A 24755-nucleotide genomic window follows, 5' to 3' on the forward strand; every position below is an offset into this window, starting at 1 on the left:
GACACTGCACAAGAATATCTGCAAGAAAGTAGGTTTTAACATTCCATAAACAATCTTTTTAGGTCATCCCATTTCTTACAACCGAACAATTTCAATATATATAACATGGTCAGAAAACACGCAAAATTTTTAATACATACAAGGAGATTCCACCATCATGTGCTTTTGAATCTATGGACATTACACCATCAGGTAATCCTGAATATATGGATTATGGGCAAGCATTCTCAACTGCACAACCTTTGCACAGTTCCCGACACATTTGAGGTTGCTTATCACCTTCAGATACTTCTGTTTCTTTACAGAACATTTGAGGTTGCTTGTCACCTTCAGATGCTTCTGTTTCTGTACAGACTATTCCATGTATAATAAACTTTACATCATTCTGTACAGAATATTCCATGTCTAATAAACTTTACATCATTCACATGGATGACATATATTGAAGTAACAGCTTACCCTTAAATACATGAACAGTGTACTTTGAGAAAAGCATAATGAAATTATTCCCAAACTTGGAAAACCAAGTTCAATCTTCAAGCCACTCCAAACTAAAGATCTCTTGAACCTCATCAATGGTGAGGTTATGAAGGGTAGATGCTTTGATGTACAACCATGCTTCACGCTGCCTGTCGCTATCAGATATGACTACACGTTTTAAAGATCTTGGTATTACTGTAGGGACTTCATTGAATACTGAACACTCCCTCATGTCCAACGATTCTAACTTTGATAGCTGATCAAATTCAGTGGGAAGGTCCTGCAAACTTCTGCAATGTGAAATATCTAAATATTCTAGTTGCCCTAGTTTGCAAATGGAAGATGGCAGCCTCGACAGGCTTGGACAGGCAGACAATCTCAGCACCCGAAGTGACTTTAACCATCCCATATCATCAGGTAAGTTTTGGATAAAATGACAATTAGTAATAGACAACCTCTGGAGGGAAGTTAAATTGCATAGTTTGACTGGCAATTCCCCCAAATCACTGCAGTGATCGAAATTAATTTCCATAATGTTTGGAAAGTTAAAGGGCTCAAGTTCCATATCCATTAGAGTGTTATTCCCAAGGCCCTCACATAAGCACACGGACAACTTTTCCAACTTCTCACAGGACCTATAGTTCTCATACAGAGGAGAAGTAATAATCACCTTATGAAGAAACAGAGACCTAATTTGAACAGGTGAAGAAAATCTTGGCAGCCCACTAATATTTGCACGCATGGAACTGTAATTGTATACTATAAGAACTTTCAGTTTTGGCGTCCTATTTAAAAATGTTGGAAGACAGTATTGATTTGCGGAAAAGAATAACGCCAAAGCTTCCACCTCAGGAAAATCAATTTGACTCCAATCTTGTTCTTGCATTGCATCTACAAGGGTCCCAGAAAGATAAAACTCAATGTATGATGCTGATCAAAATGCTTATCAAACACCTTAGTAAACTTGGAAAATTAGTAAATTGAATTCATAATTATTCAATGTTTCATATGGAAAGGGAAAGAAAGCAGGTTTCATGAGCAGACATACCTGTGTAAATTGAAACAAACTGAGTGCGAGATGCCTGATCTTTGAGAGTAGTTAACCATTCTGTGGGAATTTTATCCTCTTTGGAAGGCATGAAGAGCCTCTTAGGAGTGATAATGTTATCCTGGCTTGCCAGGTACAAGGCTAAATCCCGCATTACATCATGTTGAGAAAAGCAGAGCTCAGCAGCACAGCTGAAATTGATGGCCCCACTCCTAACCCATTAAAACCTTGTGTTAACCAAACCAATCATGGTATCTCAAAAGCCCCCTTTTATCTCTAGTTTGATACTAACATATATATTTATCTTACTCTCCTGATTCTCTTTCTAAAAATAAATCTTGTACACAATTTAGATTATAAACTTAGATTATGTTTATAAGCCTCAAGTTTTCTGGGATGTTCATGATTTATCGAAGATGCCAAAGCCCAAAAGCAGAATAATTAAAGTTAAGAAGCATACATGAAGAGGCCGAAGCAATAATCAAAACAAATTCATACGCAGCAGTTGAAGTAAACAGGTTCCATAGTACATACCCTGGATAGCCCGTGAGATTCAGGAGATTTCGACTTGCAAGTTCTAGCAAGACGTCCAAAGCATCTGTCCATTCCATCTGGCGAACATATACCCAAATGTCTAATAATGTTTCCACGCTGAACTTTCTACCTTTGGGAAAAGCCCCCAAATCCAAAAAGCATTGTTTATGTTTACCATCAAGCACATCTATACTCGTTTCCAAGCGTTTAAGAAGACTCTCCTTGTGATATTCTGATATAGATTCTGATTTTGAAAGTTTTCTCTGAGCATTGCTCCAAATTGGCCTAGGCTTACCGCGCAATGAGCTTCCAATGACCTTGAGGGCAAGTGGTAAGCCCTTACACTCTGTTGCAACCTATAACTATAATGTTAGTTAAACTGTGCTAGTTGTCTGCATAAATCATGACTCTAAAACACTTGCTGGAGATACATTAAAGGCATTTATCTTTAGGTCGTAAATTTGGGTATTGATTGCAAAATTGGCATTTAGGTAAAAGATGAGTAAGATGGAGAAAACGTTAAGGCATATGAGATAATGGAGAGTATGTATAATTCATACCTGTCTAACCAGAACCTCATTTTCTGTTGTCGGAATCGATGTCTCATCAAAGGCCCAGAAGCAGAAAAGAGACAGGGCATTAGCATCCTCCAACAGAGGCATCTTATACAAAAGAGTACTACCTGTAATTCTAATGGTGGAATCTTGTCTGGTTGTGATAATTGTCTTGTATCCTTTTGCTTCAAACAACAGGTATTCCAGAGTTGATGTCGACCAGACATCATCCAAAACCACCAAAGTCGGCCGATATATTCTTAACCTAAGTTTTTTCTGCAATTGGTCATGTGCGTCCTCTATGCTCTGGAATTCAGGCACTCGGCCACCAATTATCTTCTCCCACATCGTCTCTAAGAGGCCTTTTACATTTGGATTAGATCGTTTCACTGGAACGAGAACTATATTGCTGAAAGATTGGAAAGAGAATAAACATTACAAACTAAGGCCATGACAACATAATATGGATGTCTGGATAACAGATTTAGGAAGACTGGAAATGTGGTTACCTTTGACTAGGTTATCTTTGCAAAGGGCTGATGCCAGGGTGCTTTTGCCGCTCCCACCCATCCCTGTTATTCCAAGGCGATCAACGTCATCCTGCAATAGAATTTGTTTGACGGCATTGATACAAGTCTCTAACCCAACTACAAAATCTGACATATCCGGGACTTCCTGGAAGGTGGAGCTGACGGGCTGTTCAGCGATTTTAGCCGCCTCGAATTGTTTGCGAAGATCATTGACGGCTGCACTTAGATTCTCCAAACGACCGGCAATTTTGGGCGAACCTTGAATTTCAATCAAATCTTTGATTTTCTCCTGAAACTCTCGAACCCTCTTTCCATATTGCCACTTTCTGTATACATTACAGACGTGTAAATTGTCTCCTTCGTCCACAAGGCTTAAGCCATCTTGCAGGACAGCTTCCAATTCTCTGAACTGGCTGTATCTTGATGAATCTGAATTGGAAATAACCTCGACATCATCAATGTCGCGCTTTAACGACTGAAGCTTGTTCTTCAGCTCTTTTGCTGGAATTGACAGGGTTCCATACGCTGACAGGTGGTCAACATGCAAATATCTCTATGAACAAATGTCTAAATTAGGTGCTGGCTTAACATGGAACAGGCCCCAGAAAGAACTTAGGATAAGATGATATTGCAAACTTTGCCTCCACAGCCTACCACAGCGTACTTTGGATAAGATGAGATTGCCTCAATATTTTTGCATCGGGCAACGTGAAGGCTGCAATAAGACCTCAATCGTTTGCCGAACCAAAAACTTTGGGTAAAATTTTGTTGAATAAAATTGGGAGCATCAAACTTAGGTTAAAATGTGAAAACACCGAAAAAAAACCGGTCAAAGTATCAAGTAATGGTAGGTCAACGATCGATCGATCGCTATTAGTCCCAGGCAGGGACTAATAACATAGATCACATATTGTTAAAAATTTGTTGTTCGTAATTCTCACTTTGTATCAGCCTTGTAAACATGATATCGACTGCACAACCATGCTAAAATTTATTTTATTTATAATAACTTTTACATTTCTTATATTTATGTACATTATATTGGAATGTAGGCCGAACCATGCTCCTAATTAATTACTCATAATTAGCAATCCCGCAAGCTATTATTGTGACATATTCTGATGACTTCGCAGGGAAACGAAGAGTATTATTCGGGGTAAGAATCAAATCAAATAAAAATAAATAAAGCCTCATACAATGAGGTAATAAGAGGTTGATGCATTGGAATAACAAATCAAAGACTTTTGGGAAATTAATAATGAGAGATCGATATATTGTTGTTATATGAAGGCTTTCTATATTAATATGTGGGAGGATGTCTCTAGGTAACACAACCATATTTTTTTTAATAATAATAATTATTAATCAAACAGTTTATTTTTAATAATAATAATAATATTTATTTATTAATAATTATTAACCCATGGATTAATTTTAAAACTCTAAGATATTATAAACTCAAGGGAATAATAAAACCAACAGATTAATACAGAAAACTCAAGGGATTGTAAACCAAAGGGAATAATATTAAACACAAGGGATAAATGTTATAAACTCTAAGATAAATATTGTCAACCCTAAAATAAACAGGGTCGACCATGTATGACCATGGTTGATTATATTCCCTAGGGTTTCTTATGCCTTGATTCTTTTAATTATTAATAAATAATTACTATTATTAATTAATAATTTTCAATAAACAACTATTCTTAAAAATTAATAGAATATTAATACAAATTATTATTAATAAATACTAATTATTATTATTAAATTAATACGCGTTAATAATTATTATTATTAAAAATGAATGAATTATTTATTTAATTAATCACGGTTGATTTTCAAATTGACAAACTCTTTGTCACAAAGCAACGTTGGACTATGGTTGATCATGATTGATTTTCATTTTGAGACAACATTTACCACAATGTGATCTTGGACAATGGTTGGTCATGGTTGACTTTCATATTGACACAATCTTTGTCATGATGCAATGTTGGGCTATGGTTGACCATGATTGACTATGGTTGACCATGGTTTTGGGCTATGGTCAACCATGGTCAACCATCTTCCAACATCACATTATGATAAAGATTGTCTTAATATGAAAATAAACATGGTCAATGATCATGGTCATATTGTGACTAAGATTGTCTCTTGGTCGAATGTCAAATTGTGACAAACATGGTCATACATGGTCAATCATGTTCCAATGTCGCATTGTAACAAATATTTTCTCGATATAAAAATCAACCATGGTAAACCATGGTTTATGACCATGGTCACATTGTGACAAAGATTGTCTCTTGGTCCAACATGACATTGTGACAACCATGGTCATCAATGGTCAACCATATTGCAACATCGCATTATGACAAATATTGTCTCAATATGAAAATCAACCATGGTTAATCATAGTCAATCATCATCAACCATTGTAAATAACCATGGTCACATTATGTCAAAGATTGTCTCTTGGTCCAACGTCACATTGTGACAACATGGTCATCCATGGTCAACCATGGTCCAACGTTGCACTGTGAAAAAGATTATCTCAATATGAAAATCAACCATGGTCAAACAATGTCCAACATCGCATTGTGAGAAAGATTGTCTCAAATTGAAAATCAATCATGCTCAACTATAGTCCAACGTCGCATTGTGACAAAGATTTTGTTAATATGTAAATCAATTATGGTCAACCATGTTTTCTTTAGGATCTATAATATTTACCTTAGGGTTTATATACCTTGGGCTTACAATACTCATCCCTTGGGTTTAATATTATTTCCTTGTGTTTATTATTATTCCCTTGGGTTTTAGTATTAATCCCTTAGGTTTATAATATCAATCTCTTGGGTTTATTATTCCCTTGGGCTTATATTATCAATAATCGTTAATCACAGTCAATAATATCTAGACATAGTCAAATATGGTCAACCATGGTCGAATGTCGAATTGAGACAAAAAATGTCTCCATAGGAAAATCATGGACAATCATGGAAAGTCATGGTCAACCATGGTTGAATGTTGCATTGTGACAAAGATTGTCTTGATATGAAAATCAACCATGGTTAACCATGTTCAACCATAGTCCAATGTCGCATTATGACAAAGATTGTCTGAATATGGAAATCAACCATGGTCAATCATGGTCTAAAGTTGCATTGTGACAAACATTGTCTAGATATGAAAATCAAAAATGGTCAACCATGGCCTTATGTTGCATTCTCACAAAGATTGTCTCGATATGTAAATCAACATGGTCAACCATGGTCTAACGTCACATTGTGATAAGAATTATCTTTATATGAAAATCAACCATGGTCAACTATGTGTTTATAATATTTATCTTAGGTTTTATATACCTTGGGTTTATAATATTTATCCCTCGAGTTTAATATTATCCCCTTCAGTTCATAATCCCTTGGGTTTTTAGTATTAATCCCTTCAATTTACTATTCCCTTCAGTTTATAATATTAATCCCTTTGATTTATTATTCCCTTGGGTTTATAATATCAATCATGGTCAATCATAGCTAGTAATGGTCAACTATGGTCGAATATTGCATTAAGACAAAAATTGTCTCGATATGAAAATCATGGACAATCATGGTCAACCATGCTCAACCATCATTGATCATGTTCAACCATGTTTTATAGAGTGAAACATGGTCAATCTTGGTCAACCAAGGGTGAATGTTGCATTGTGACAAAAATTGTCTCGATATGAAAAGCAATTGTCATCAACTATGGTCCAATGTTGCATTATGACAAAGGTTGTCTCGATATGTAAATCAACCATGGTCTCAAATGTCACATTGTGAAAAATCTTATCTCGATATCAAAATCAACCAGGGTTTCCATCGTCGAACGTCGCATTGTGACAAATATTGTCTCAGTATGAAAATAAACCATGGCCAACCATGGTCTAACATCGTACTGTGACAAAGATTGTCCCGAATATGTAAATCAACCATGGTTAACCATGGCCTGATGTCGCATTGTCATAAAGATTGTCTCGATATGAAAATCAACCATGGTCTAATGTCACATTGTGACAAAGATTGTCTCGATATGTAAATCAACCATGGTCAACCATGGTCTAACGTCACACTATGATAAGAATTTTCTCAATATCAAAATAAACCATGGTCAACCACGTGTTTGTAATATTTATCTTTGGGTTTATATGCCTTCGGTTTTCAGTATTTGTCCAAGTTAGGTTTAGTATTATTTCCTTTGGTTCATAATCCCTTTGGATTTTAGTATTAATCTCTTGGGTTTATAATATCAATCCCTTGTATTTATTATTTCATTTGGTTTATAATATCAATCATAGTTAATAATCGCCAGTCATAGCATACCATGGTCAACCATGGTCTGTCATGGTCAACTATGGTAAAATGTCGCAATGTGACAAAAAATGTCTCCATATGAAAATCATGGATAATCATGGACAGTCATGGTCAACCATGTTTGGACGTCGCATTGTGACAAAGATAGTCTCAATAAGAAAATCAACCATCGTCAACAATGGTCAACCATGGTCCAACATCACATTGTGACAAAGATTGTCTTGATATGTAAATCAACCATGGTAAAGCATGGTCCAATGTCACATTGTGATAAGGATTGTCTCAATATGGAAATCAACCATGTTCAAGCATGTTTATTTTAGTGTTTATAATATTTATCTTAGTTTATAATATTCGTCCCTTGGGTTCATAATCCCTTGGGGTTTTAGTATTAATTCTTTGGGTTTATAATATCAAGCCCTTGGGTTTATTATTCCCTTTGGTTTATAATATCAATCAGGGTCAACCATAGCCAACCATGGTCGAATGTCACATTGTGAGAAAGATTGTCTCAATATGGAAATCAACCATGATCAACCATAGTCCAACGTCCTGTTGCGACAAAGATTGTCTCGATATAAAAATAGATCATGGTCAATCATGGTCAACCATGGTCCAACGTCACATTGTGACAAGGATTGTCTTAATGTGGAAATTAACCATGCTCAACCATGTTTATTTTAGTGTTTATAATATTTATCTTAGGGTTTATATACCTTGGGTTTATAATATAAGTCCCTTAGGTTTATTGATCTAAGGGTTCATGTTCCCTTAGGTTTATAGTCCTTTGCATTTTTAGTATTGATCTCTAGGGTTTATTATTCCCTTTGGTTTATAATATGAACCATTGTCAACTATTGTCAACCATGGTCAACCATTGTCAACTGTGTTTTAATATTAATCCCTAGGGTTTATTGATCTAAGGGTTCATATTCCTAGGGTTTAATTTTTTTTCCCTTAGGTTTATAGTCCTTTGGGGTTTTAGTATTGCTCGCTAGGGTTTATTATTCCATTTGGTTTATAATATCAACCATGGTAAACCATTATCGATCATGTTTTAATATTAATCCCATTGCCTCAAAATGAAAATCAACCATTGTCAACCATGTTTATTTTAGAGTTTATATATCTCGGGTTTATAATATTAATCCCTAGGGCTTAATATTATTCCCTTGGGTTAATAATTCCTTGGGTTTTTAGTATTAATCCATTGGGTTTATTATCCTTTGGGTTAATATTATTGCTTTCAGTGCATAATCCCTTGGGGTTTTAGTATTAAACCGTAGGAATATGAACCCTTACATTAGTAAACTAAAGGGATTGATATTATTAATCCACGGGATTAATACTATAAACCGAAGGGAATATAAACCCTATGGGTTTTAGTAATAAACCCTTGGGTTAATATTATTCCATTGGATTTATAATCCCTTGGGGTTTTAGTATTAACCCCTTGAGTTTATTATTCTCTCGGGTTTATAATATCAATCCCTACGGTTTATTAATATCTAAAGGTTCATATTTATATTACATAATTTCAAATTAAATAATAATAAATAACAGTTAATATTAAATAATTATTATTATAAAAAAATAATTACTATTAATTATAATGCTAATAATAATATTTTTAATGCAATAATATGTTTTTTCAGTAGATAGAAATAGTACAATTTACAAATGGAAATTTATCAATAGATACAAATGAAACTTTATACTTCTATCAACAAGATTAATACTTTTAATGTGATTGTGCTAATTACTTAATTATAATTGTAGAAAACACACTTATTATTTTAAAAGGGACCGTGCCAATAGCGTGGGGCTGCGACTAGTGAGCAAGCATCTTACCCAAAACATCGACGACCAGTAGTATCGATCGGATACTTGCTGCTAAACATAATCGTCATCAGAATGAAATAATAACGGATTATTTCAAATATAATGGTGATGGTGTGAAATAGAAACTATGGTATAACCTTCTTTTCTTCCCTTATTACTTACCTAGAACTGAGCGTAAGGATGAGCAGTAGCGTGATGGGTAGATGCGATTGTCAAAGTGGCAGGACGATGGATAGAGGTTTAAATGGGACACTTGATTCATCAAATGGGACACTTGATTCACCGAAGGCAAATCGTTCTTAATACAAATAATCGATTGTGTTAGATTTAGTGACTAATCATCTTTCATTAATAGAGAATTGATATTTCTGGGGTAGATCTTCGTACATTGAGCAACACTAATTGTGGTCGAGTAAGAGTAAGGTCTGTATCATTCATATTAGACTAGTATCAAGTGTATCTTCGTAATCAAATCATTGGCATTGAAACAAACCTTGACAACATGTTATAGATGTAATAAAATCTCCCAAAAAACAATGTTAGACTTTGCACAATTAATCAGTTGTTGGTATACCGAAGTGCATAAAAATACATTGTAAACATAAATAAAAGCACCATTAGAGAAGATTTTGATTGAGACTTTTTGTAGAGATATCTCTTGCAATAATATTTTGATTGAGACTTTTTGCAGAGGCATCTCTTGACATAGGAAGAACGTTCATTACATATTTTCTTATGAATATTCAGAATGGTTTCAAAGGATATTTAGTCTAGTTAAATGATCTAATTAGCTAAATGATCCACTTAATATTCATTAGTTTCGTTATCACAATATTTTAAAAATGAATATGTCAAATATCTTTAATCTCATTAAATAATTGACTTAACTAAATTGCACACTTATTTTTTTTTATTAATTATGCCAAATATATAAGAAAAGCTAGTTTTCTATTTATTTAAGCATAATTTAGTTGATAAATATAAATTTTACTAAAAATACATTAAGTACAGAAATGAAAAACAAATAATAAAATAATATATTAAGTTGAATATACATAATTTAAAATTTATTCAAATATTAAATAAATTTATTCTAAGAATAAAACCTTCTTATAAGAAATAAATAGAACCTTTTTATAATAATTAAATAGAGGAAGAACGATTTAAAGGTATAATCCACACATATTGTGAAACAAATTCATACTAATCAAAATGAAACAGAGAAGCCGATTGAAAATTATATTAACAAAGAAGCAAATGTGAATTTGATGTAACCATTAGCAAAGAGAAAATGTTTCCAATCATAATCAAAATGAAACAGAGAGAAGCCGATTGAAAATTATATTAACAAAGAAGCAAATGTGAATTTGATGTAACCAGAGAAAATGTTTCCAATCATAATCAAAATTTTAACATTGAATAATGTTCATCAAATTTAACACTACTACAAACTTAGTCTACAAAATTTCCCCCTACATTTTGCAAACAATTGTCCGATTTGTGGACATAAAATCATAATAATTGAAGTACATGAGTTTGCGTAAAACAAATATGGTCATTATTTAACACCATCAACCTTACATTTAGAATCCATATTTTGATTAAATTAAAAATTTATCAAAACAACACCATGATTTTCTAAAAAAAAATTGTTAAATTGAAAACCTTAAAAGATTATCAATTTAACACCATGATTTTCAACCAAAAAAAATGGTTAAATTCAATTCTAGAAGACTGCTTCAAAAATATTTATTCATCTTTCTTATCGAAAAGGCAAATCCATGTCTTCATTAAATTAAAGATTATCAAAATAACACCATCAGTTTTTTATAAAAATATTGACAAATTGAATAGAAAGCTAGACTAAAATACCTCACTCGCACATTTCGATACAAAAAACAGTAAATAAATGCACACCTAGTTCATAATTCCCCATATCAAAAAAAACGTAATTTTTTTTTATTTTTTTCAGAGATAAAATCAACATATGGCCGAGGCCAGCAGATATTTACAACATATGGCCGAAGCCAGCAGATTTTTACAACATATGGCCGAAGCCAGCAGAATTTCAGAATTTACAGCATAGCCGTTACAAATTGTTCAAAGACCGAAGCCAGCAGATAACCAACGCGCGGGGTCCACAACCACTGCCGCAGGATTCGATCGCGGCTGGGGGGAGCGAAAGCCATCCGCCCCAGCCGTCTTACCATGCACGTCGCGTGCGTAATTTTTTTTTTTTTTTTTTTTTTAAATAAACAAAAAGCATTCATGACATTTTTAATTTTCAATATGACATTTTTAATTTTCAATATTATATTTGTAAGTGAACGGAGTGAATAGAATCACAGGTGTCGTTAGTTGCAGAGAGATTCGCGTGTGTTGGGTAATTATGAGATTATGATGGTGGCAATGCTGGGCATCTCGTAGATGAACCCATTGATGCATTTGACACCTCGTTTACTGGCGAAACGCCTAATGACATGACTATTTGTTCATGGTCCTGATTATTGTCTTATTCGCTATTTCCTTATGCCTTTATTGTTTAGAATCGCTGGAATGGAAGAGGTTTCAGTTCTGAGCGGAAGATGTTTACCCGAAAAAAGGTTCCTCTGCTTGGGATGGGATGTCAAGGTAATACTGTAAACGTTACTACTTACCTTTCTTAAATATTGGCTTTGATTTTGTTTTCCATAAATTTAGGGTCTTTTTAAGTCAATCTAGTTAGTCTAGTCTAAACCTCTACTATACTTGTCCTTTCTGATTGATACCTAGGTCATTTGCATACAATAGCATGAGGTATGTGACATTGTTTTTGGTTAGCTTTATTCTTTTATTGTCAAACCTTATATACTTTTATTGTTAAACCTTATATAGATTCAGTTCAATTTGCTTACTAAGCCCACCAAAAGTAGCGTATCTATGAGTAGTTGTTTCATTCAATCGTTATAAAAGGTAATTTGGCTAGCAATATTTCCTTCGGGGTCATTAGCAAGGTGTGGTGGTAAGGTCAACATTCTACGTACTATCAACGAGCTGAGCACAAATTGCTTACAATTATGCGAGTTGATGTTGGCTAATGTTCCTATGTGAGTCAATGTTTTTTTGAAACGATTTGAAACGAATCAATGTAACTCATCAAACACTTGACCGACCTACTCAATGACTCCAATCAATAGGCACCTAACCTAACATAGAAACACATGCATGTTTATTCCATTTTTCATTTTGAAAATGAATTTTTCAATTAAAACCTAGGTCTACAAGGTCCTCTACCCATTCTACCACTTATTGCAATTTCAATTCTCTCAAAAACTATAATTCCTAGCACAGTTGGAGGGAAATCCCAATTCGAGAGCATAAAAATGACTTCTTGTGTTGTATCATGAAGCATGAACCCCTCAACAAATGGTGTGTGAGGAAATCCATATTGCTTGCAAATGTATTTATGGCATTAGTTCAGTGCATTTAACAAATTTATCAATTGGCTTTGTTGTTGTGAGTGATATTCCTTGTAAAAATATAATAGGTCTCAGATGTGACTAGGGGAAGATAATACAAACAATGGGATGCAAAGATGTTCATCATGGAAGAAGGTAAAACAAGTCTACTATGCAAAGCATAAGGAAGACTTATGCAATTGGCTAGAGAAGGAATTTCATGAAAAATTAGAGATGCCTAAGGAATATATATATATATATATATATATATATATATATATAGAGAGAGAGAGAGAGAGAGAGAGAGAGAGAGAGAGAGAGAGAGATAGCAAATGATATGGTGTCTCTACAACAATAGTTTATATCTATGAAAGCTATGCAAAATATGTAGAGTTTAACAATTTATTAAGTTGACATAGTTTGTCATAGTCCCTAGCATTAGATCATCTTATTGTAAGGATTTTGGGGCTTAAATTATTCTTGAAGGGAAGGGGTTGCAGAGGCACGGCATGCGGGCATCAGAGATAAATACTATAGAACAAGCAGCTACCTGACTCCCGACTCCACAACATAGGCATAAGGTATAATGCTACCTAAATTAAATTAGGTAGGGAATTTAAGTATTGTGCAGTGATGTTATATAAATATAATTTCATTTACATTTGTAAATCAAATTCTAAATATTTTTATTTGTATTTTGTACAGAACCAAAACAAAAAAATACAGAGCCAAAAAAATTATAGAGCTCGATACTGCGCTGAAAAGCCTAATTCAACAGGATTGAAAGAGACATCCAGAGTCTCGAGGCAATACCAATGGAGATTATCGAAGATGATACGAGTGGAGAGTGTTCCTTGAGGCATTGTAGTTGGTGCTTATAGGTAAACATGGTCAATTGTTCCTACTATTATGGAATATTTGATTACTGGTGTTGGAACTACGCTGGGGAAATATGTAAGAATATTGGTATACGCCTCTGAAATATGTGACTATTTGTGCTCGAATTACGCCTAGATATTCAAATATAGACTCGTGGGTATGAAACTTGCTCCATACACCCTAACTTATGCTGGCAACTTTTGAAATTTATATAATACACACAATTTTTTATATAATAATGGTGTTAAAAATCAAACATTAAAGACTACTTGAAATTTATATAATACACACAATTTTTTATATAATAATGGTGTTAATAATCAAACATTAAAAATTAGTGAAATAACTTGAAAAAAATGTAAATTAAACATATTTTTATATCCTAATATACTAACTCATAATGTAGGCCTCTTACTTCGGGAAAAAGCCAAAAAGCCAAAAGCCAAATAAAATAACAATTGTGAAACTTTGCATAAAAATAAAATGCCAATGAAAATATAATGGGGAAAATAATAATAAAAAATTGAGTTTCTTCACACTTTGACATAAATCAATAAAAACATTATCTATTTTTGTGCAAGGTTAATAACAAAATGCCCAACCGATTACTCTAATCCCTGCATCCCTCTGTGCAAGGACTAATAAATAGTGATTATCTAAATATGAAATGTGATAGATGAGTTATAAGGGACTAATAAATAGTGATTATCTAAATATAAAGTGTCATAGATGAGTTACAAATGCCTTGGGCCATTCTAATATTGCAAAATTATATTTAAAATATAATTTTGTGTTGGAATTATAATTTATTATTAATTTTTATTATATAATGTAATAGGTGAAATATGTTAAGTATTATTTAAAATATATGTTTTTAAATATTATGTAAAAACATATACAAAATTAATATGATAATCTGCAAAAATATCTTCAAAATTATTAAATAATCATAATTTTTTATTAAAACTATAATTATTGCTATATCCATGTTTTCATTACAAGCATCTTAGGAAAAAATATTTTTTTCTAAATTTTATCATTTATTATTGAGATGTGGTTCCATAAATGCCCTAAATATTTTTTTTACAAATTTATCACGTCTTTAACAAATCATCTATTATCTGGATCACATTCTGAATTTTTTTAAAGCTATACATTTTTTATTTATCTATAAAACTTTTGAGGCATTCAAAGTGTATTGATTCTAGGTTGGAACTATAAATTGCTACCATAGTTTGAGCACATCTGCACTCGAGTTGTGCAAAAAGAGGCGCAGCTAAAATAAAATATTTGGCAAAGGAACGCATTATTTGGTTAAAAAGAAATCAACTTTATTGGTAAAATAAATGAACTTTTTAGGAGTGAAGTTAATTTTTGTTTAAAAAAAAAAAAATATCACCTCTTTGATAAATGATTTGTAATTGATTTAGTTTTTCTGAATTTCTTTCAGGTATAGCTTAATTTGACAACTGCCAAAACCCTTAGGCTATTCCAAATTTTCTCGGATACCTGGTTTGATAAGAAAGTGTCAAAACTTTTGGAAATACTTGAACAATAAAAAAAATATGTGTTATCTAACATGCACTTTTCCAACATAAATCACCTTTCTAGGAGCGAAATGCACTTTTCTAAAACAATTATCACCTCTTTGATAAATGTTTTTTATTTTGATTTAGTTTTTCTTAATTTTGGTTTACGTGTACTTTAATTTGGCATCTGCCAAAACTCGGAGACCATTCAGAATTTTTATTGAGACCTGGTTTGATTCGACAGGTGTAAAAATTTTTTGAGATGTTTAAACAATAACAATTAAAAAAATTAGATTACAATTTACGATATGTCCGTAGATTTTAATCATAATTTCACTTATTATATTAAAAAAATTGTATTTCAATTTACGATATGTCTAGATTTTAATCCTAATTTCACTTAATATTGTTAAGTGAAAATTGATATATTATATTTAAAATATAATTTTTTAAACATTTAAATAGTAAATATTAATCATCTAATGTATCTTTTAAAAACGTGGAGTTACTGATGGATGAGAGGATTACTTTTTGATGAGTTAATATGAGAGGATTAATTTTTTTAATAAGTTAATATATAGGATGTGATATATCACAAATTTACTCATTCATTATGAACCTAAAGTTTTATGGTGAATGTTTTTTTTTTCACGGTAAGGTTATTCTTCTAAAGGGGCTCTTATCTTCACCATTATAAAGTTTGGCTCTTATTCTTAACCACTCATCATAAAGTTTGAATTGAAACTTGTTGGATACTAAATTACAAACAAACTAATTAGTTAACACCCCATAAATGACTTAAAAAACTTATAATAATAATAATAATATGATTCATGAGAATTCCAAAATGTTTGAAAAAAACATACATGTTAGATATTTTTCTGTTAGATATTTCTGTCGGACTATAAAAGTAAAACTTGATATGTATTATATGAAATGAATTTATGCATTATATAACATGAAATTTGGAATAACTAAATTATTAGAAATTTGGAATAACTAAATTATTAGTGGTTTAATGCATTTTCAGATTTCTCATTATAAATGGCAAAAAGGATAACTTTAAAACCATTAAAATATAAGAAAAAATCAATATTTACTTACAACTATAATATGTAACCATATTTAAAACATAATTATCCTCTAGGACATTTTGAAGTGTATTGGATATTTTATCTCAACTATTAATATGAGGATTGACTTTATTATCTTTGTTTTTAGAATGAATGAATGAATGATATTTTAACATCCAAGAGACTAAAAACAGTGTATGAAACTATCAGTGTCTTTATTTTTTTTTTCTTTTGCAATTTAATCTTTTTCTTACTCAAATTGATGATGAGCTGACCCAACTTTCTAACAATCCCCTCGATGAAAAGACAATGCCAAAGAATTGATGCTAACATATTGCCATAGCCATCTCTATGTCTCTTGGACTAAGGTCACTTTTATGTTCTTTCATTACTATATATATAATATTAAATATATAATCTAATAATTTTAGAATAAATTATATTAACATATTTTTAAATGTATTAAACAGTTAAGGTATTTTTTCGGGTTCATTTATACATTTTGATATTTTATTTTTATTATATTAAAGTAAAAATTATTATTTTTGAATTATTAATTATTTTGTTTATTTTTTATCTATTAAATATTTATATAAATCTTATTTGCTCAATTATAAATTTCTATTCTTTTTGCAAGCTAAAAGAACCTGGTATATATAATGTATTAATGCATATAGAAATATTTATATGTAATACAATCTATCAATATAGAGATATAATAGGATAGAAATATTTATATGTAATACAATCTATCAATATAGAGATATAATAGGATCCACATGTGCATAATATATAACCAATTTATCTGCCTCAATTTGTTCTACTAATATTTATAAACAAATTTCTATGAATTATTTTATTTATAAAATTAATTATAAATTTATACCACATTACAATCAAATATTTTTTTTGTTAAATTTTAAACTAGCATTAATGTTATGTAATTCATAACAATAGACATTAGACTTTCTGTACTCAACCTATATTCAATATTTTTGTACGCCTAACAATAGAGTCTACACATGCCATGGAAACACGTAGAACGTGTTTCCTAGTAAAGGTTTAGTGCATGGTTATAACAATCGAGCAATCTGCCAAGTAACTAGTGCACCTCGTCAGTCGATAGCATTAAAGGAGCAAGAAATACCGCAAAATATCACCTTTTCTTTTTTTTTTCAAGAAAAAATCGTCTATTTTATATTATGTTAAAAACAATACATAATTATGAGGGACAAATAGTCCTCATATGCCCTGTGGTTTCCACAATTTCCACAACAAGATTACATGGGGTAGAAAATATTCTACATACATACAACTGAACTGTAATCTACAATTTGCATCAATTGTGGAACTAAGTTCTCTCTGTCATAATTGCAAAATTATCACAGATTTTCAAAGAGATGCTATAAGCTCTAGATATGTCTCAAGACATTTACATATTCTAAAAATCACTGCCATACAGTAGACAATCCACATGTGTTTTCTTTACAGTAGCTGATACAAAATTTGTACAAAATTTTAAACAAAAACAAAAAGAAACAGACCTTTTTTGAACTTATCTGTGTTGGAGTTCTGCCTTTTTATACGACCTTCGGAGTCCTATCTCGATAGCTTTAGCCTTTCTACTTCTGTCTCGTGTTCTCCCATTTTGATCATGATGTACATATCTTCTTCTGTGGCTATTAGTCCTTCCTTCGATAAATCATCTGCTATTTTGTTATGTGTCAAGTTGATGTGCTATGAAAGAAAAAGAACATATACCCCATCTCCATGTCCAATAACCATACCATCGGAGCACAACTAATCGTAATGCTTACATACCGGAATATCTGGCGCTATACACCAACCTCACGTCACTGATACCTAGCTCATTGAAACAAATAACAATCATCGATCTCAGTTTACACCTTTAGGTTTAAACCTTCCCTCGTGCTATTTGTATTCCCTCTAGGGCCCTATGGGTGTCGCTATTATATTCTCTTTTCTATTGCCATAGGTCCCGTAGGGTAGTGATGAAAATCCCAATGAAGAGAACACATAGATCAGAGGAATGCACCGTGGGAACACATCCATTACACGGGGCACATATAAATAAGGGGAACACATGAGGGGAGGCACACATTGAATATCCAGCATCAAATCCAGTATCTTAACCTGATTGAGATCCGTACCCATATCCATAGTGATATTCATATCTAGTAGCAGCAGTCAATCCAGCTTGCTTTGATGTTTGTCCAGCACAATGGGTAAGTAAATGCCAATGCTAAGGTCATAATTAAGGGTGGTGGCCGACAGGTCTTTATTTGGTTTGTAAAGATAGTCAAAATGATCAAATGCACTGTGTAAGCCCCGCAATGAACTAATGTACATAATTACATAACTAACCCTTCTTCTTAATGTTAACGATCTCCTTCAAAGGTAACGGGTGAAACAACTTGTAGGATATTTTTGATTTGACTATCAACGACTGGGCAGGATTCCTCGTAGCAACTTCCGGAGATAACAACACCAAACAAGAAATGTAATAGCTTTATGGCCCATATGAGACATAAAGGGAATATTTCGAAGTAGGTAGGTGTAGGTCCCCTTGTACTATGATATGTAAGAAGATTTGAACTATTAGGAGAGGTATCAAATCGCTCAACCAAAGGAACTTTAGTTGCTCGACCATAAGGGAGAGGATGCACAAGCAGGCTCTCAATAGTGGGAGTGGGAGAGGTATCACTATTAGCATTATTATAAGATGTATGAAGATTAGGAACACATACCCTATAGGAGATCATACTCATCAGGTCCCCACACGTACCATTGCACTTGGGGCTATAGATCCCATTATCAGGTGTATTTGCGTGAAATTTGGACTGTACCTTGAACCCTGATTTCACACCTATCTGGAAAAGGGGTTTGGTATGGAATTCGATCATGTTGATCATCATAGGGAAACTTACCAAAATAATTTCTTATAGGGATCTCCCACTAGCTTAGGATCCATCCATATAATCACGTAATAGTTGGGGGGGTTGGTTTTGTTTGCTTGGGATGCATTGAATTACATACTATTGGGGTTGGTTTTGTTTGCGTGGGATGGATGCACTGACTTCAAATTTGTTTGGTTGTTTGGCTTTGGTTTTAGTTGCTTGGAATGCATTTCATTACTCTATATTTGGGTTGCTTGGGATCCATTTACTTAATAGATAGAATAGTTGGTTTGGATCAGGTGGCTTGGGAGCCATTTCCTCACTAACTTACCTCATATTTGGACTTGGATAGCTTTGCTCGGGATTTTATTAATGAATTTTTGGGCGGGTTGGTTATAATTTTCACTATCATTAGTAAGAATGACGATCCATCTAACAGTTGCGATCACGTCCATTGTCTGCTTGCATCGAAAGCCAAAGGACATCTGGTTCCCCTCAATACGTGAAAAAGGTGGAGGTGCAAAAACCTTGTAACTATTGATTCCTATAGGGGCAACTCGACCAACAACGTGCAACAACCTTGTAGCTAGTACTTATCAAGCTCGTGACATGTCGGGAATAGATATAGGTGGACTCGTGCCAGTATTTGCAGCAGAAGATATGACTATATCAGAACCCCAAAGCATTTATCTAAGTCACCACGCACAAGGGATCAAGTCCATCCATGACTTTTGATAGAAATGGAACTTCTCGTCTACTCGAGATCTATATCAAATTCAAGTTGTTGCAGCAGTGAAATGGCTCAATCTCTCATTCAGGTAAGGGGGACCAGTAGAATCAGGTTCAATCTCTCATTCGAGAAATAGCAGTGGGATATGACACCTCCTCTATCCCACCTACTTAATAAGTTAGGAAATGACATTGTGTAGCATGAATGAAATAGTGTCTTACATTCGCATCAATTTGGTTCATTTCGACCAATGATTCTAGTCATGAATGAGATATATTATATATGTAATTCTGTGATGAACTATATATGTAATTACGCCATTCATTATAGCAATAATCAATCAAATCAATCCATTCATTCCTGATAAGAGAAGGGTTGTGAATAGGAGTACCGACCGACTATGCAATGAATTCATCAAGTGGTATAGGTAGAAAAGGTATAGTTCCTCAGGTGGGTAGATTGGTAAGAGTGAAGGTAAAGGGAAGGGTTGTGGCATCCCAAGTCTATAGATGTTCCTCCTGAGTGCTTCATTCATTCAATTCATCTGGAAACACTGAAGTAAAGGTAAGGGTGAGGTTGGTGGAACCTGTCTAGAGAATTGTCTATAGCAGTCCCACCCAAGTAAGAAATTCATGAAGCAAGTTTCTAAGGCTACAAGTATAGGTCTTAAGGTGGATGGGTACTAGAAGGTGGAGGTATTAAAGGTCAATCTATCCAGTTCTAGGGGTTCAAATTGATGACTCGGTATTGGCAAGGCTCTTAAATCCGAGTTGTCATGGTACCAAAATTTATAAGGAAGGGAAGGGGAGAATGACCCTGAACGAATGACCCATTATGCACAGACGGGAGAACGCCCGTAGATTCTCAAATGTTGGGCTATCTAATCATAGACAGAAAGGGAGCCCACATCTTATAAAATAAGAACGCTCCCTATTCTATTAGGTAGGGAAGGGGCAATGAACGAGCGAGGCAACATAACATATTGGAAATAAGCTGAGTCTTTATTGATTGTGGGGCTAGCTTTGCTAACTACTCTGATCAAGTACAAGGGGATAGTTCGACAATAAGAAGCAGCTGCCCGCCCGGGACTATGCGTACTTCTTCCCGACTGACTATTCCCATAGTCCGGGTGCTCTGGAGGCCATTGAATTAAATGGCTTATGCAATGAAAGAAATTATCACTCAATTCTTTGGGATAGGGGATAGATAGGTGAAAGCAGAAAGAACGCGTAATGCATGTACGACAGCTTGGTCGATCTGCACCAACCATTACTTAGATACATAATGAGTGCGGTAGCCAGCAAGCAGAATTGGTCATTGTCATACTACCATCTATTCATCCATCCATTATAAAATGACAAAGTTCCAAAACTATCTCATAAGCTATGTCTACCTCTCAATCCACCCCACCTATGTGATCACTCATCAACCTAGATGTGCTCAAGTCAAGCCCCACCCTCCATGCAAGCAACCAAGCATCCTCATGTCGTCTAGTGCTCAACTTCCTCATCTAAGATGCTCAACTCTCCTCCTCCAAGGCTATTCATCAGCCAAGCAAGCAACCTACTCTCCATGTGGCCATGGTGGGTGAAGAATGTAATCATACTGTCTAGGTCTCCAACACTCCAAGGAATAATGCCACATGAACATCCATAGAAAGTGTCTCAATCAATGAGCAAGCCACCTCCCATGTGTATGTTCATTATGGCACAACTAAGCATCATCCATAGAACATGCAACCCGCATCAATTGAAGCACCCTCAAACATGGTGTAAACACTTTCAAAGTAATCCCAAAAGGTCACACCTAAAGCATGTATTGTTGTTAAAGATTTATCTTGGAAAGAAAGAATTGACTATTTATAGACTTTTTATCGAGTTACTCGTATGAAATCCATTCGGATGATCCTATATATAGTTACTTCATTGAATTGGGAGGTCCATCAGATGGATGTCAAAAGTGATTTCCTCCATAAAGATCTTCCAGAAGAAATTAATATGAAACAATTGCCAAGGTTTATATAGAATGGTCCCATCCCCTTGGTTTGTAAGCTATATGCCTTGAGATAGGCACCTTACACTTGGTATGAGAAGATCCACCATTTCTTTAATATTTGTGGCTTCACTCGCTGTAAGGTTGAGTTGTTGGCTTATTGGGCCCTGACCCATGTTCGAAAGAGTTATTAGCCAAACAAATCCTGCAGCTACCGGCCCTTTCGGCAATAGCCCGCAGAGCGCGGACTGAGGTCTCACTCGAGGTAGCAGGGGAGGGTGCTAGAACTAGGTTTCTGCACCCTTGGGATGTCTTGATGTGGTTTGGAGAGGGTCGCAAACCTTTCTGTGGCCTCGCACCACTTTTGTACTACTATTGAACTGCAGGTGTACTTTCTTATTAAGGAAATTATTATAGATCTGATCTTCTTGTTATAGTCTTTAAGTAAACATTTAACAATAAAACCCAGTGCGCGCAATTATAAAGAGATATAAGCTCAGATAACAGATGCATAAACCAGAACACAATAGATCCACGATATTTCAAAAAACAACTTATCTTTATTAATATCTTTCGTCAATACAACCAGATCCACCCTGCGCACTCAGCTACAGGGGTCCGCGCACACAGCTGCGGACTCTACCAAGCCTCTGCACACACAGCTGCAGAGCCTCTATCTATCTACCAACACCCTTGACTCGGACTTACAGACGCAGAGAATATTGCCTTCACAAACCCATAATCAAGATCCAAACAAAACCTTAACTGCCTTCTACCCTTAGAGCCTCGCTCTATTTATACATTCCCATGGTCCGCAGACCATGGGCAGACCGACTTACTTTTTATTATTCTATATTATTTTTGGGCGGACAACCCCTTGACTCGACCTATTACATTTCGCACTCCACTCATTTCGGAGATTTACAATATTATTTCCCTAACTTCTAGGCTTTAAGCCCCAAAACCATTATGCGGGGCCTCTGCTACCCAACAGGCCCCCAACACAATCATCGTGACTCATCCCGAGTCACTCGTCAGTGCGGCGATATGTGCTACCTAGGCTTCGTGGTCCACCATCCCTGTGAGTGACACACTTCGTGCTGCTACTCCCTCTTTGTCTCCTGCAACTCTTCTGCTAGCTCCTGCTCCATTGCCTTCACTAATTCGCGCAACCGATGATGCTCATTCTGCTCTGCTCAGTTAACACAGAGCACCCCCTCATAGGATTTTAGCTCAAGTTGGGGTGCCACGTACGGGAATTCTTTGTGCCAACGTAGCAAGTCGCCAATTTCTGGTCGCCTATACGCACTGTCTGCTGCAGCTTGTGTTGCAATTTTGCAAGACAATTGTTGCTATCCGCGAGATCCCAATCTTCAAGGTGCATGAGAGACGAACTATTAACTACAATTCCATCATTTGGCTCCATATTTACCGGCCTTCCCTTATCATTTATGGTTCGCTGGCCAGCTCATGGGTTAGGCAGTGGCATCCGGACCAGTTCTGCTTCGTGTTTGAGAATTTCCGTCACATCCCCTACCATTGGTGTTGAACTCTGCATGGTGCCCGTGACTGTCAACACCATACGATCCAAAAAGTCCTGCATCTCCATTGGCCATATCACAACCCTTGAGCTTACTCCTGGAGCGTAAATAATGAACAACTCCGTTGTAGCGGGGAGGCACAATAGCTTACTTTCCTCAAAAGCATAGATCATTTGGTGGATGCCCCCCTGAGATTTATAAGCATTTCGAAATTCAAATTCGGCGGTTCCCTCCTTTTCTGGTGCTGTAATGTTGAGCCTACGACAGATCGTTCCAGATTTGGCTCGTACCGCGTATCTTAATTGCTCACCGCCTGCTCCCTGTTGCCATAACTTAGACATCTTGTCATGAATAGTGTTAGCAATGGTCACCTTTCTGCTTGTCCATGCAGCAGTGCAGCCCCTTCTACGCAACCACGACCTTGGTGACATACCAATTCTACGTGCCCCTTGATTGTCGTGTAGCTTCCCCATAGACTGCTTTAACGTCCCGCGCTCTCTTTCAACTGCCTGGAGCGGTGAGACTGTCCTTCGGTTGGTTAGTCATGCAGTCGGCCCACCCGTGTAGAGCTTCAGGCGACTGCCATTTACTCTGCCTGGGAAATATTCACCATTCAGCTTGGCAAGCTGGACTGCACCCCCATCTGTGACTTCTTGGACTACATAGGGTCCCAACCAATGCATTCAGAGCTTTCCAGGGAATTTCTTGAACTTGCTGTCATAGAGTAATACTAAATCATTTTCTTTGAACGTGCGTATCTTGATATGGCGATCATGCCAAGATTTTTCCCACTACTTCTGTACCTGTTGATGGAATCCTGCCAGAAACCATTCCTCCTCAAGTTCTTCCAGTTGCGCGATCCTTTCTTCTAAAGCTGTGTGGTCGGCCATTCTTGTCGTTGCCGCTATTCTCAAACTGGGTACAACGTACTCCATTGGCATGATGGATTCCTTTCCATAGACTAGCTCGAAAGGCGTCTGGCCTGTCAACTTCTTGCACATTGTGCAATATGCCCATAGCAAAGTGGGTATGCACAAATCCCATTTGTTCCACTGCGCATTACATACCTTTGTCAATGCAGTCTCCAAGATCTTATTGAAAGCTTCAACGTTTCCATTTGCTTGCGGATGGTATGGTGTACCTTGTTGATGATATATCTAGAACTCCTCAGTAAGCGCGCTGATAGTTTCATTTAGGAAGTGCGTTCTGTGGTCGCTCATTAGGATTTTGGGACATCCAAATCATGTTAACACATTCTCGAACAAAAACTTCGCAACTGTAGCGGCCGTGCAGTCCTTAGCCAGCTGTGC

The 24755-nt window shown here is 35.0% G+C and overlaps 1 protein-coding gene across 1 annotated transcript; it reads right to left on the minus strand.

Moving 5' to 3' along the window:
* Nucleotides 1-514: 514 nt before the first annotated feature.
* Nucleotides 515-23330, minus strand: LOC149220254 (putative disease resistance protein At5g47280). Its single transcript, XM_089387033.1, has 7 exons — nucleotides 23159-23330; nucleotides 3811-3861; nucleotides 3111-3671; nucleotides 2623-3017; nucleotides 2063-2418; nucleotides 1529-1740; nucleotides 515-1371 (listed from the first exon to the last, which is right to left on the minus strand). Exons 1-7 carry the CDS (start codon nucleotides 23328-23330, stop codon nucleotides 530-532), a joined length of 2589 nt encoding a protein of 862 aa, XP_089243159.1. The 3' UTR covers nucleotides 515-529.
* Nucleotides 23331-24755: the final 1425 nt, after the last annotated feature.

Source organism: Pinus tabuliformis, chromosome Q (genome assembly GCF_031772625.1).
Source record: "Pinus tabuliformis cultivar Carrire ecotype Pingquan chromosome Q, CPIR1, whole genome shotgun sequence".
Classification (NCBI taxonomy): domain Eukaryota; kingdom Viridiplantae; phylum Streptophyta; class Pinopsida; order Pinales; family Pinaceae; genus Pinus; species Pinus tabuliformis.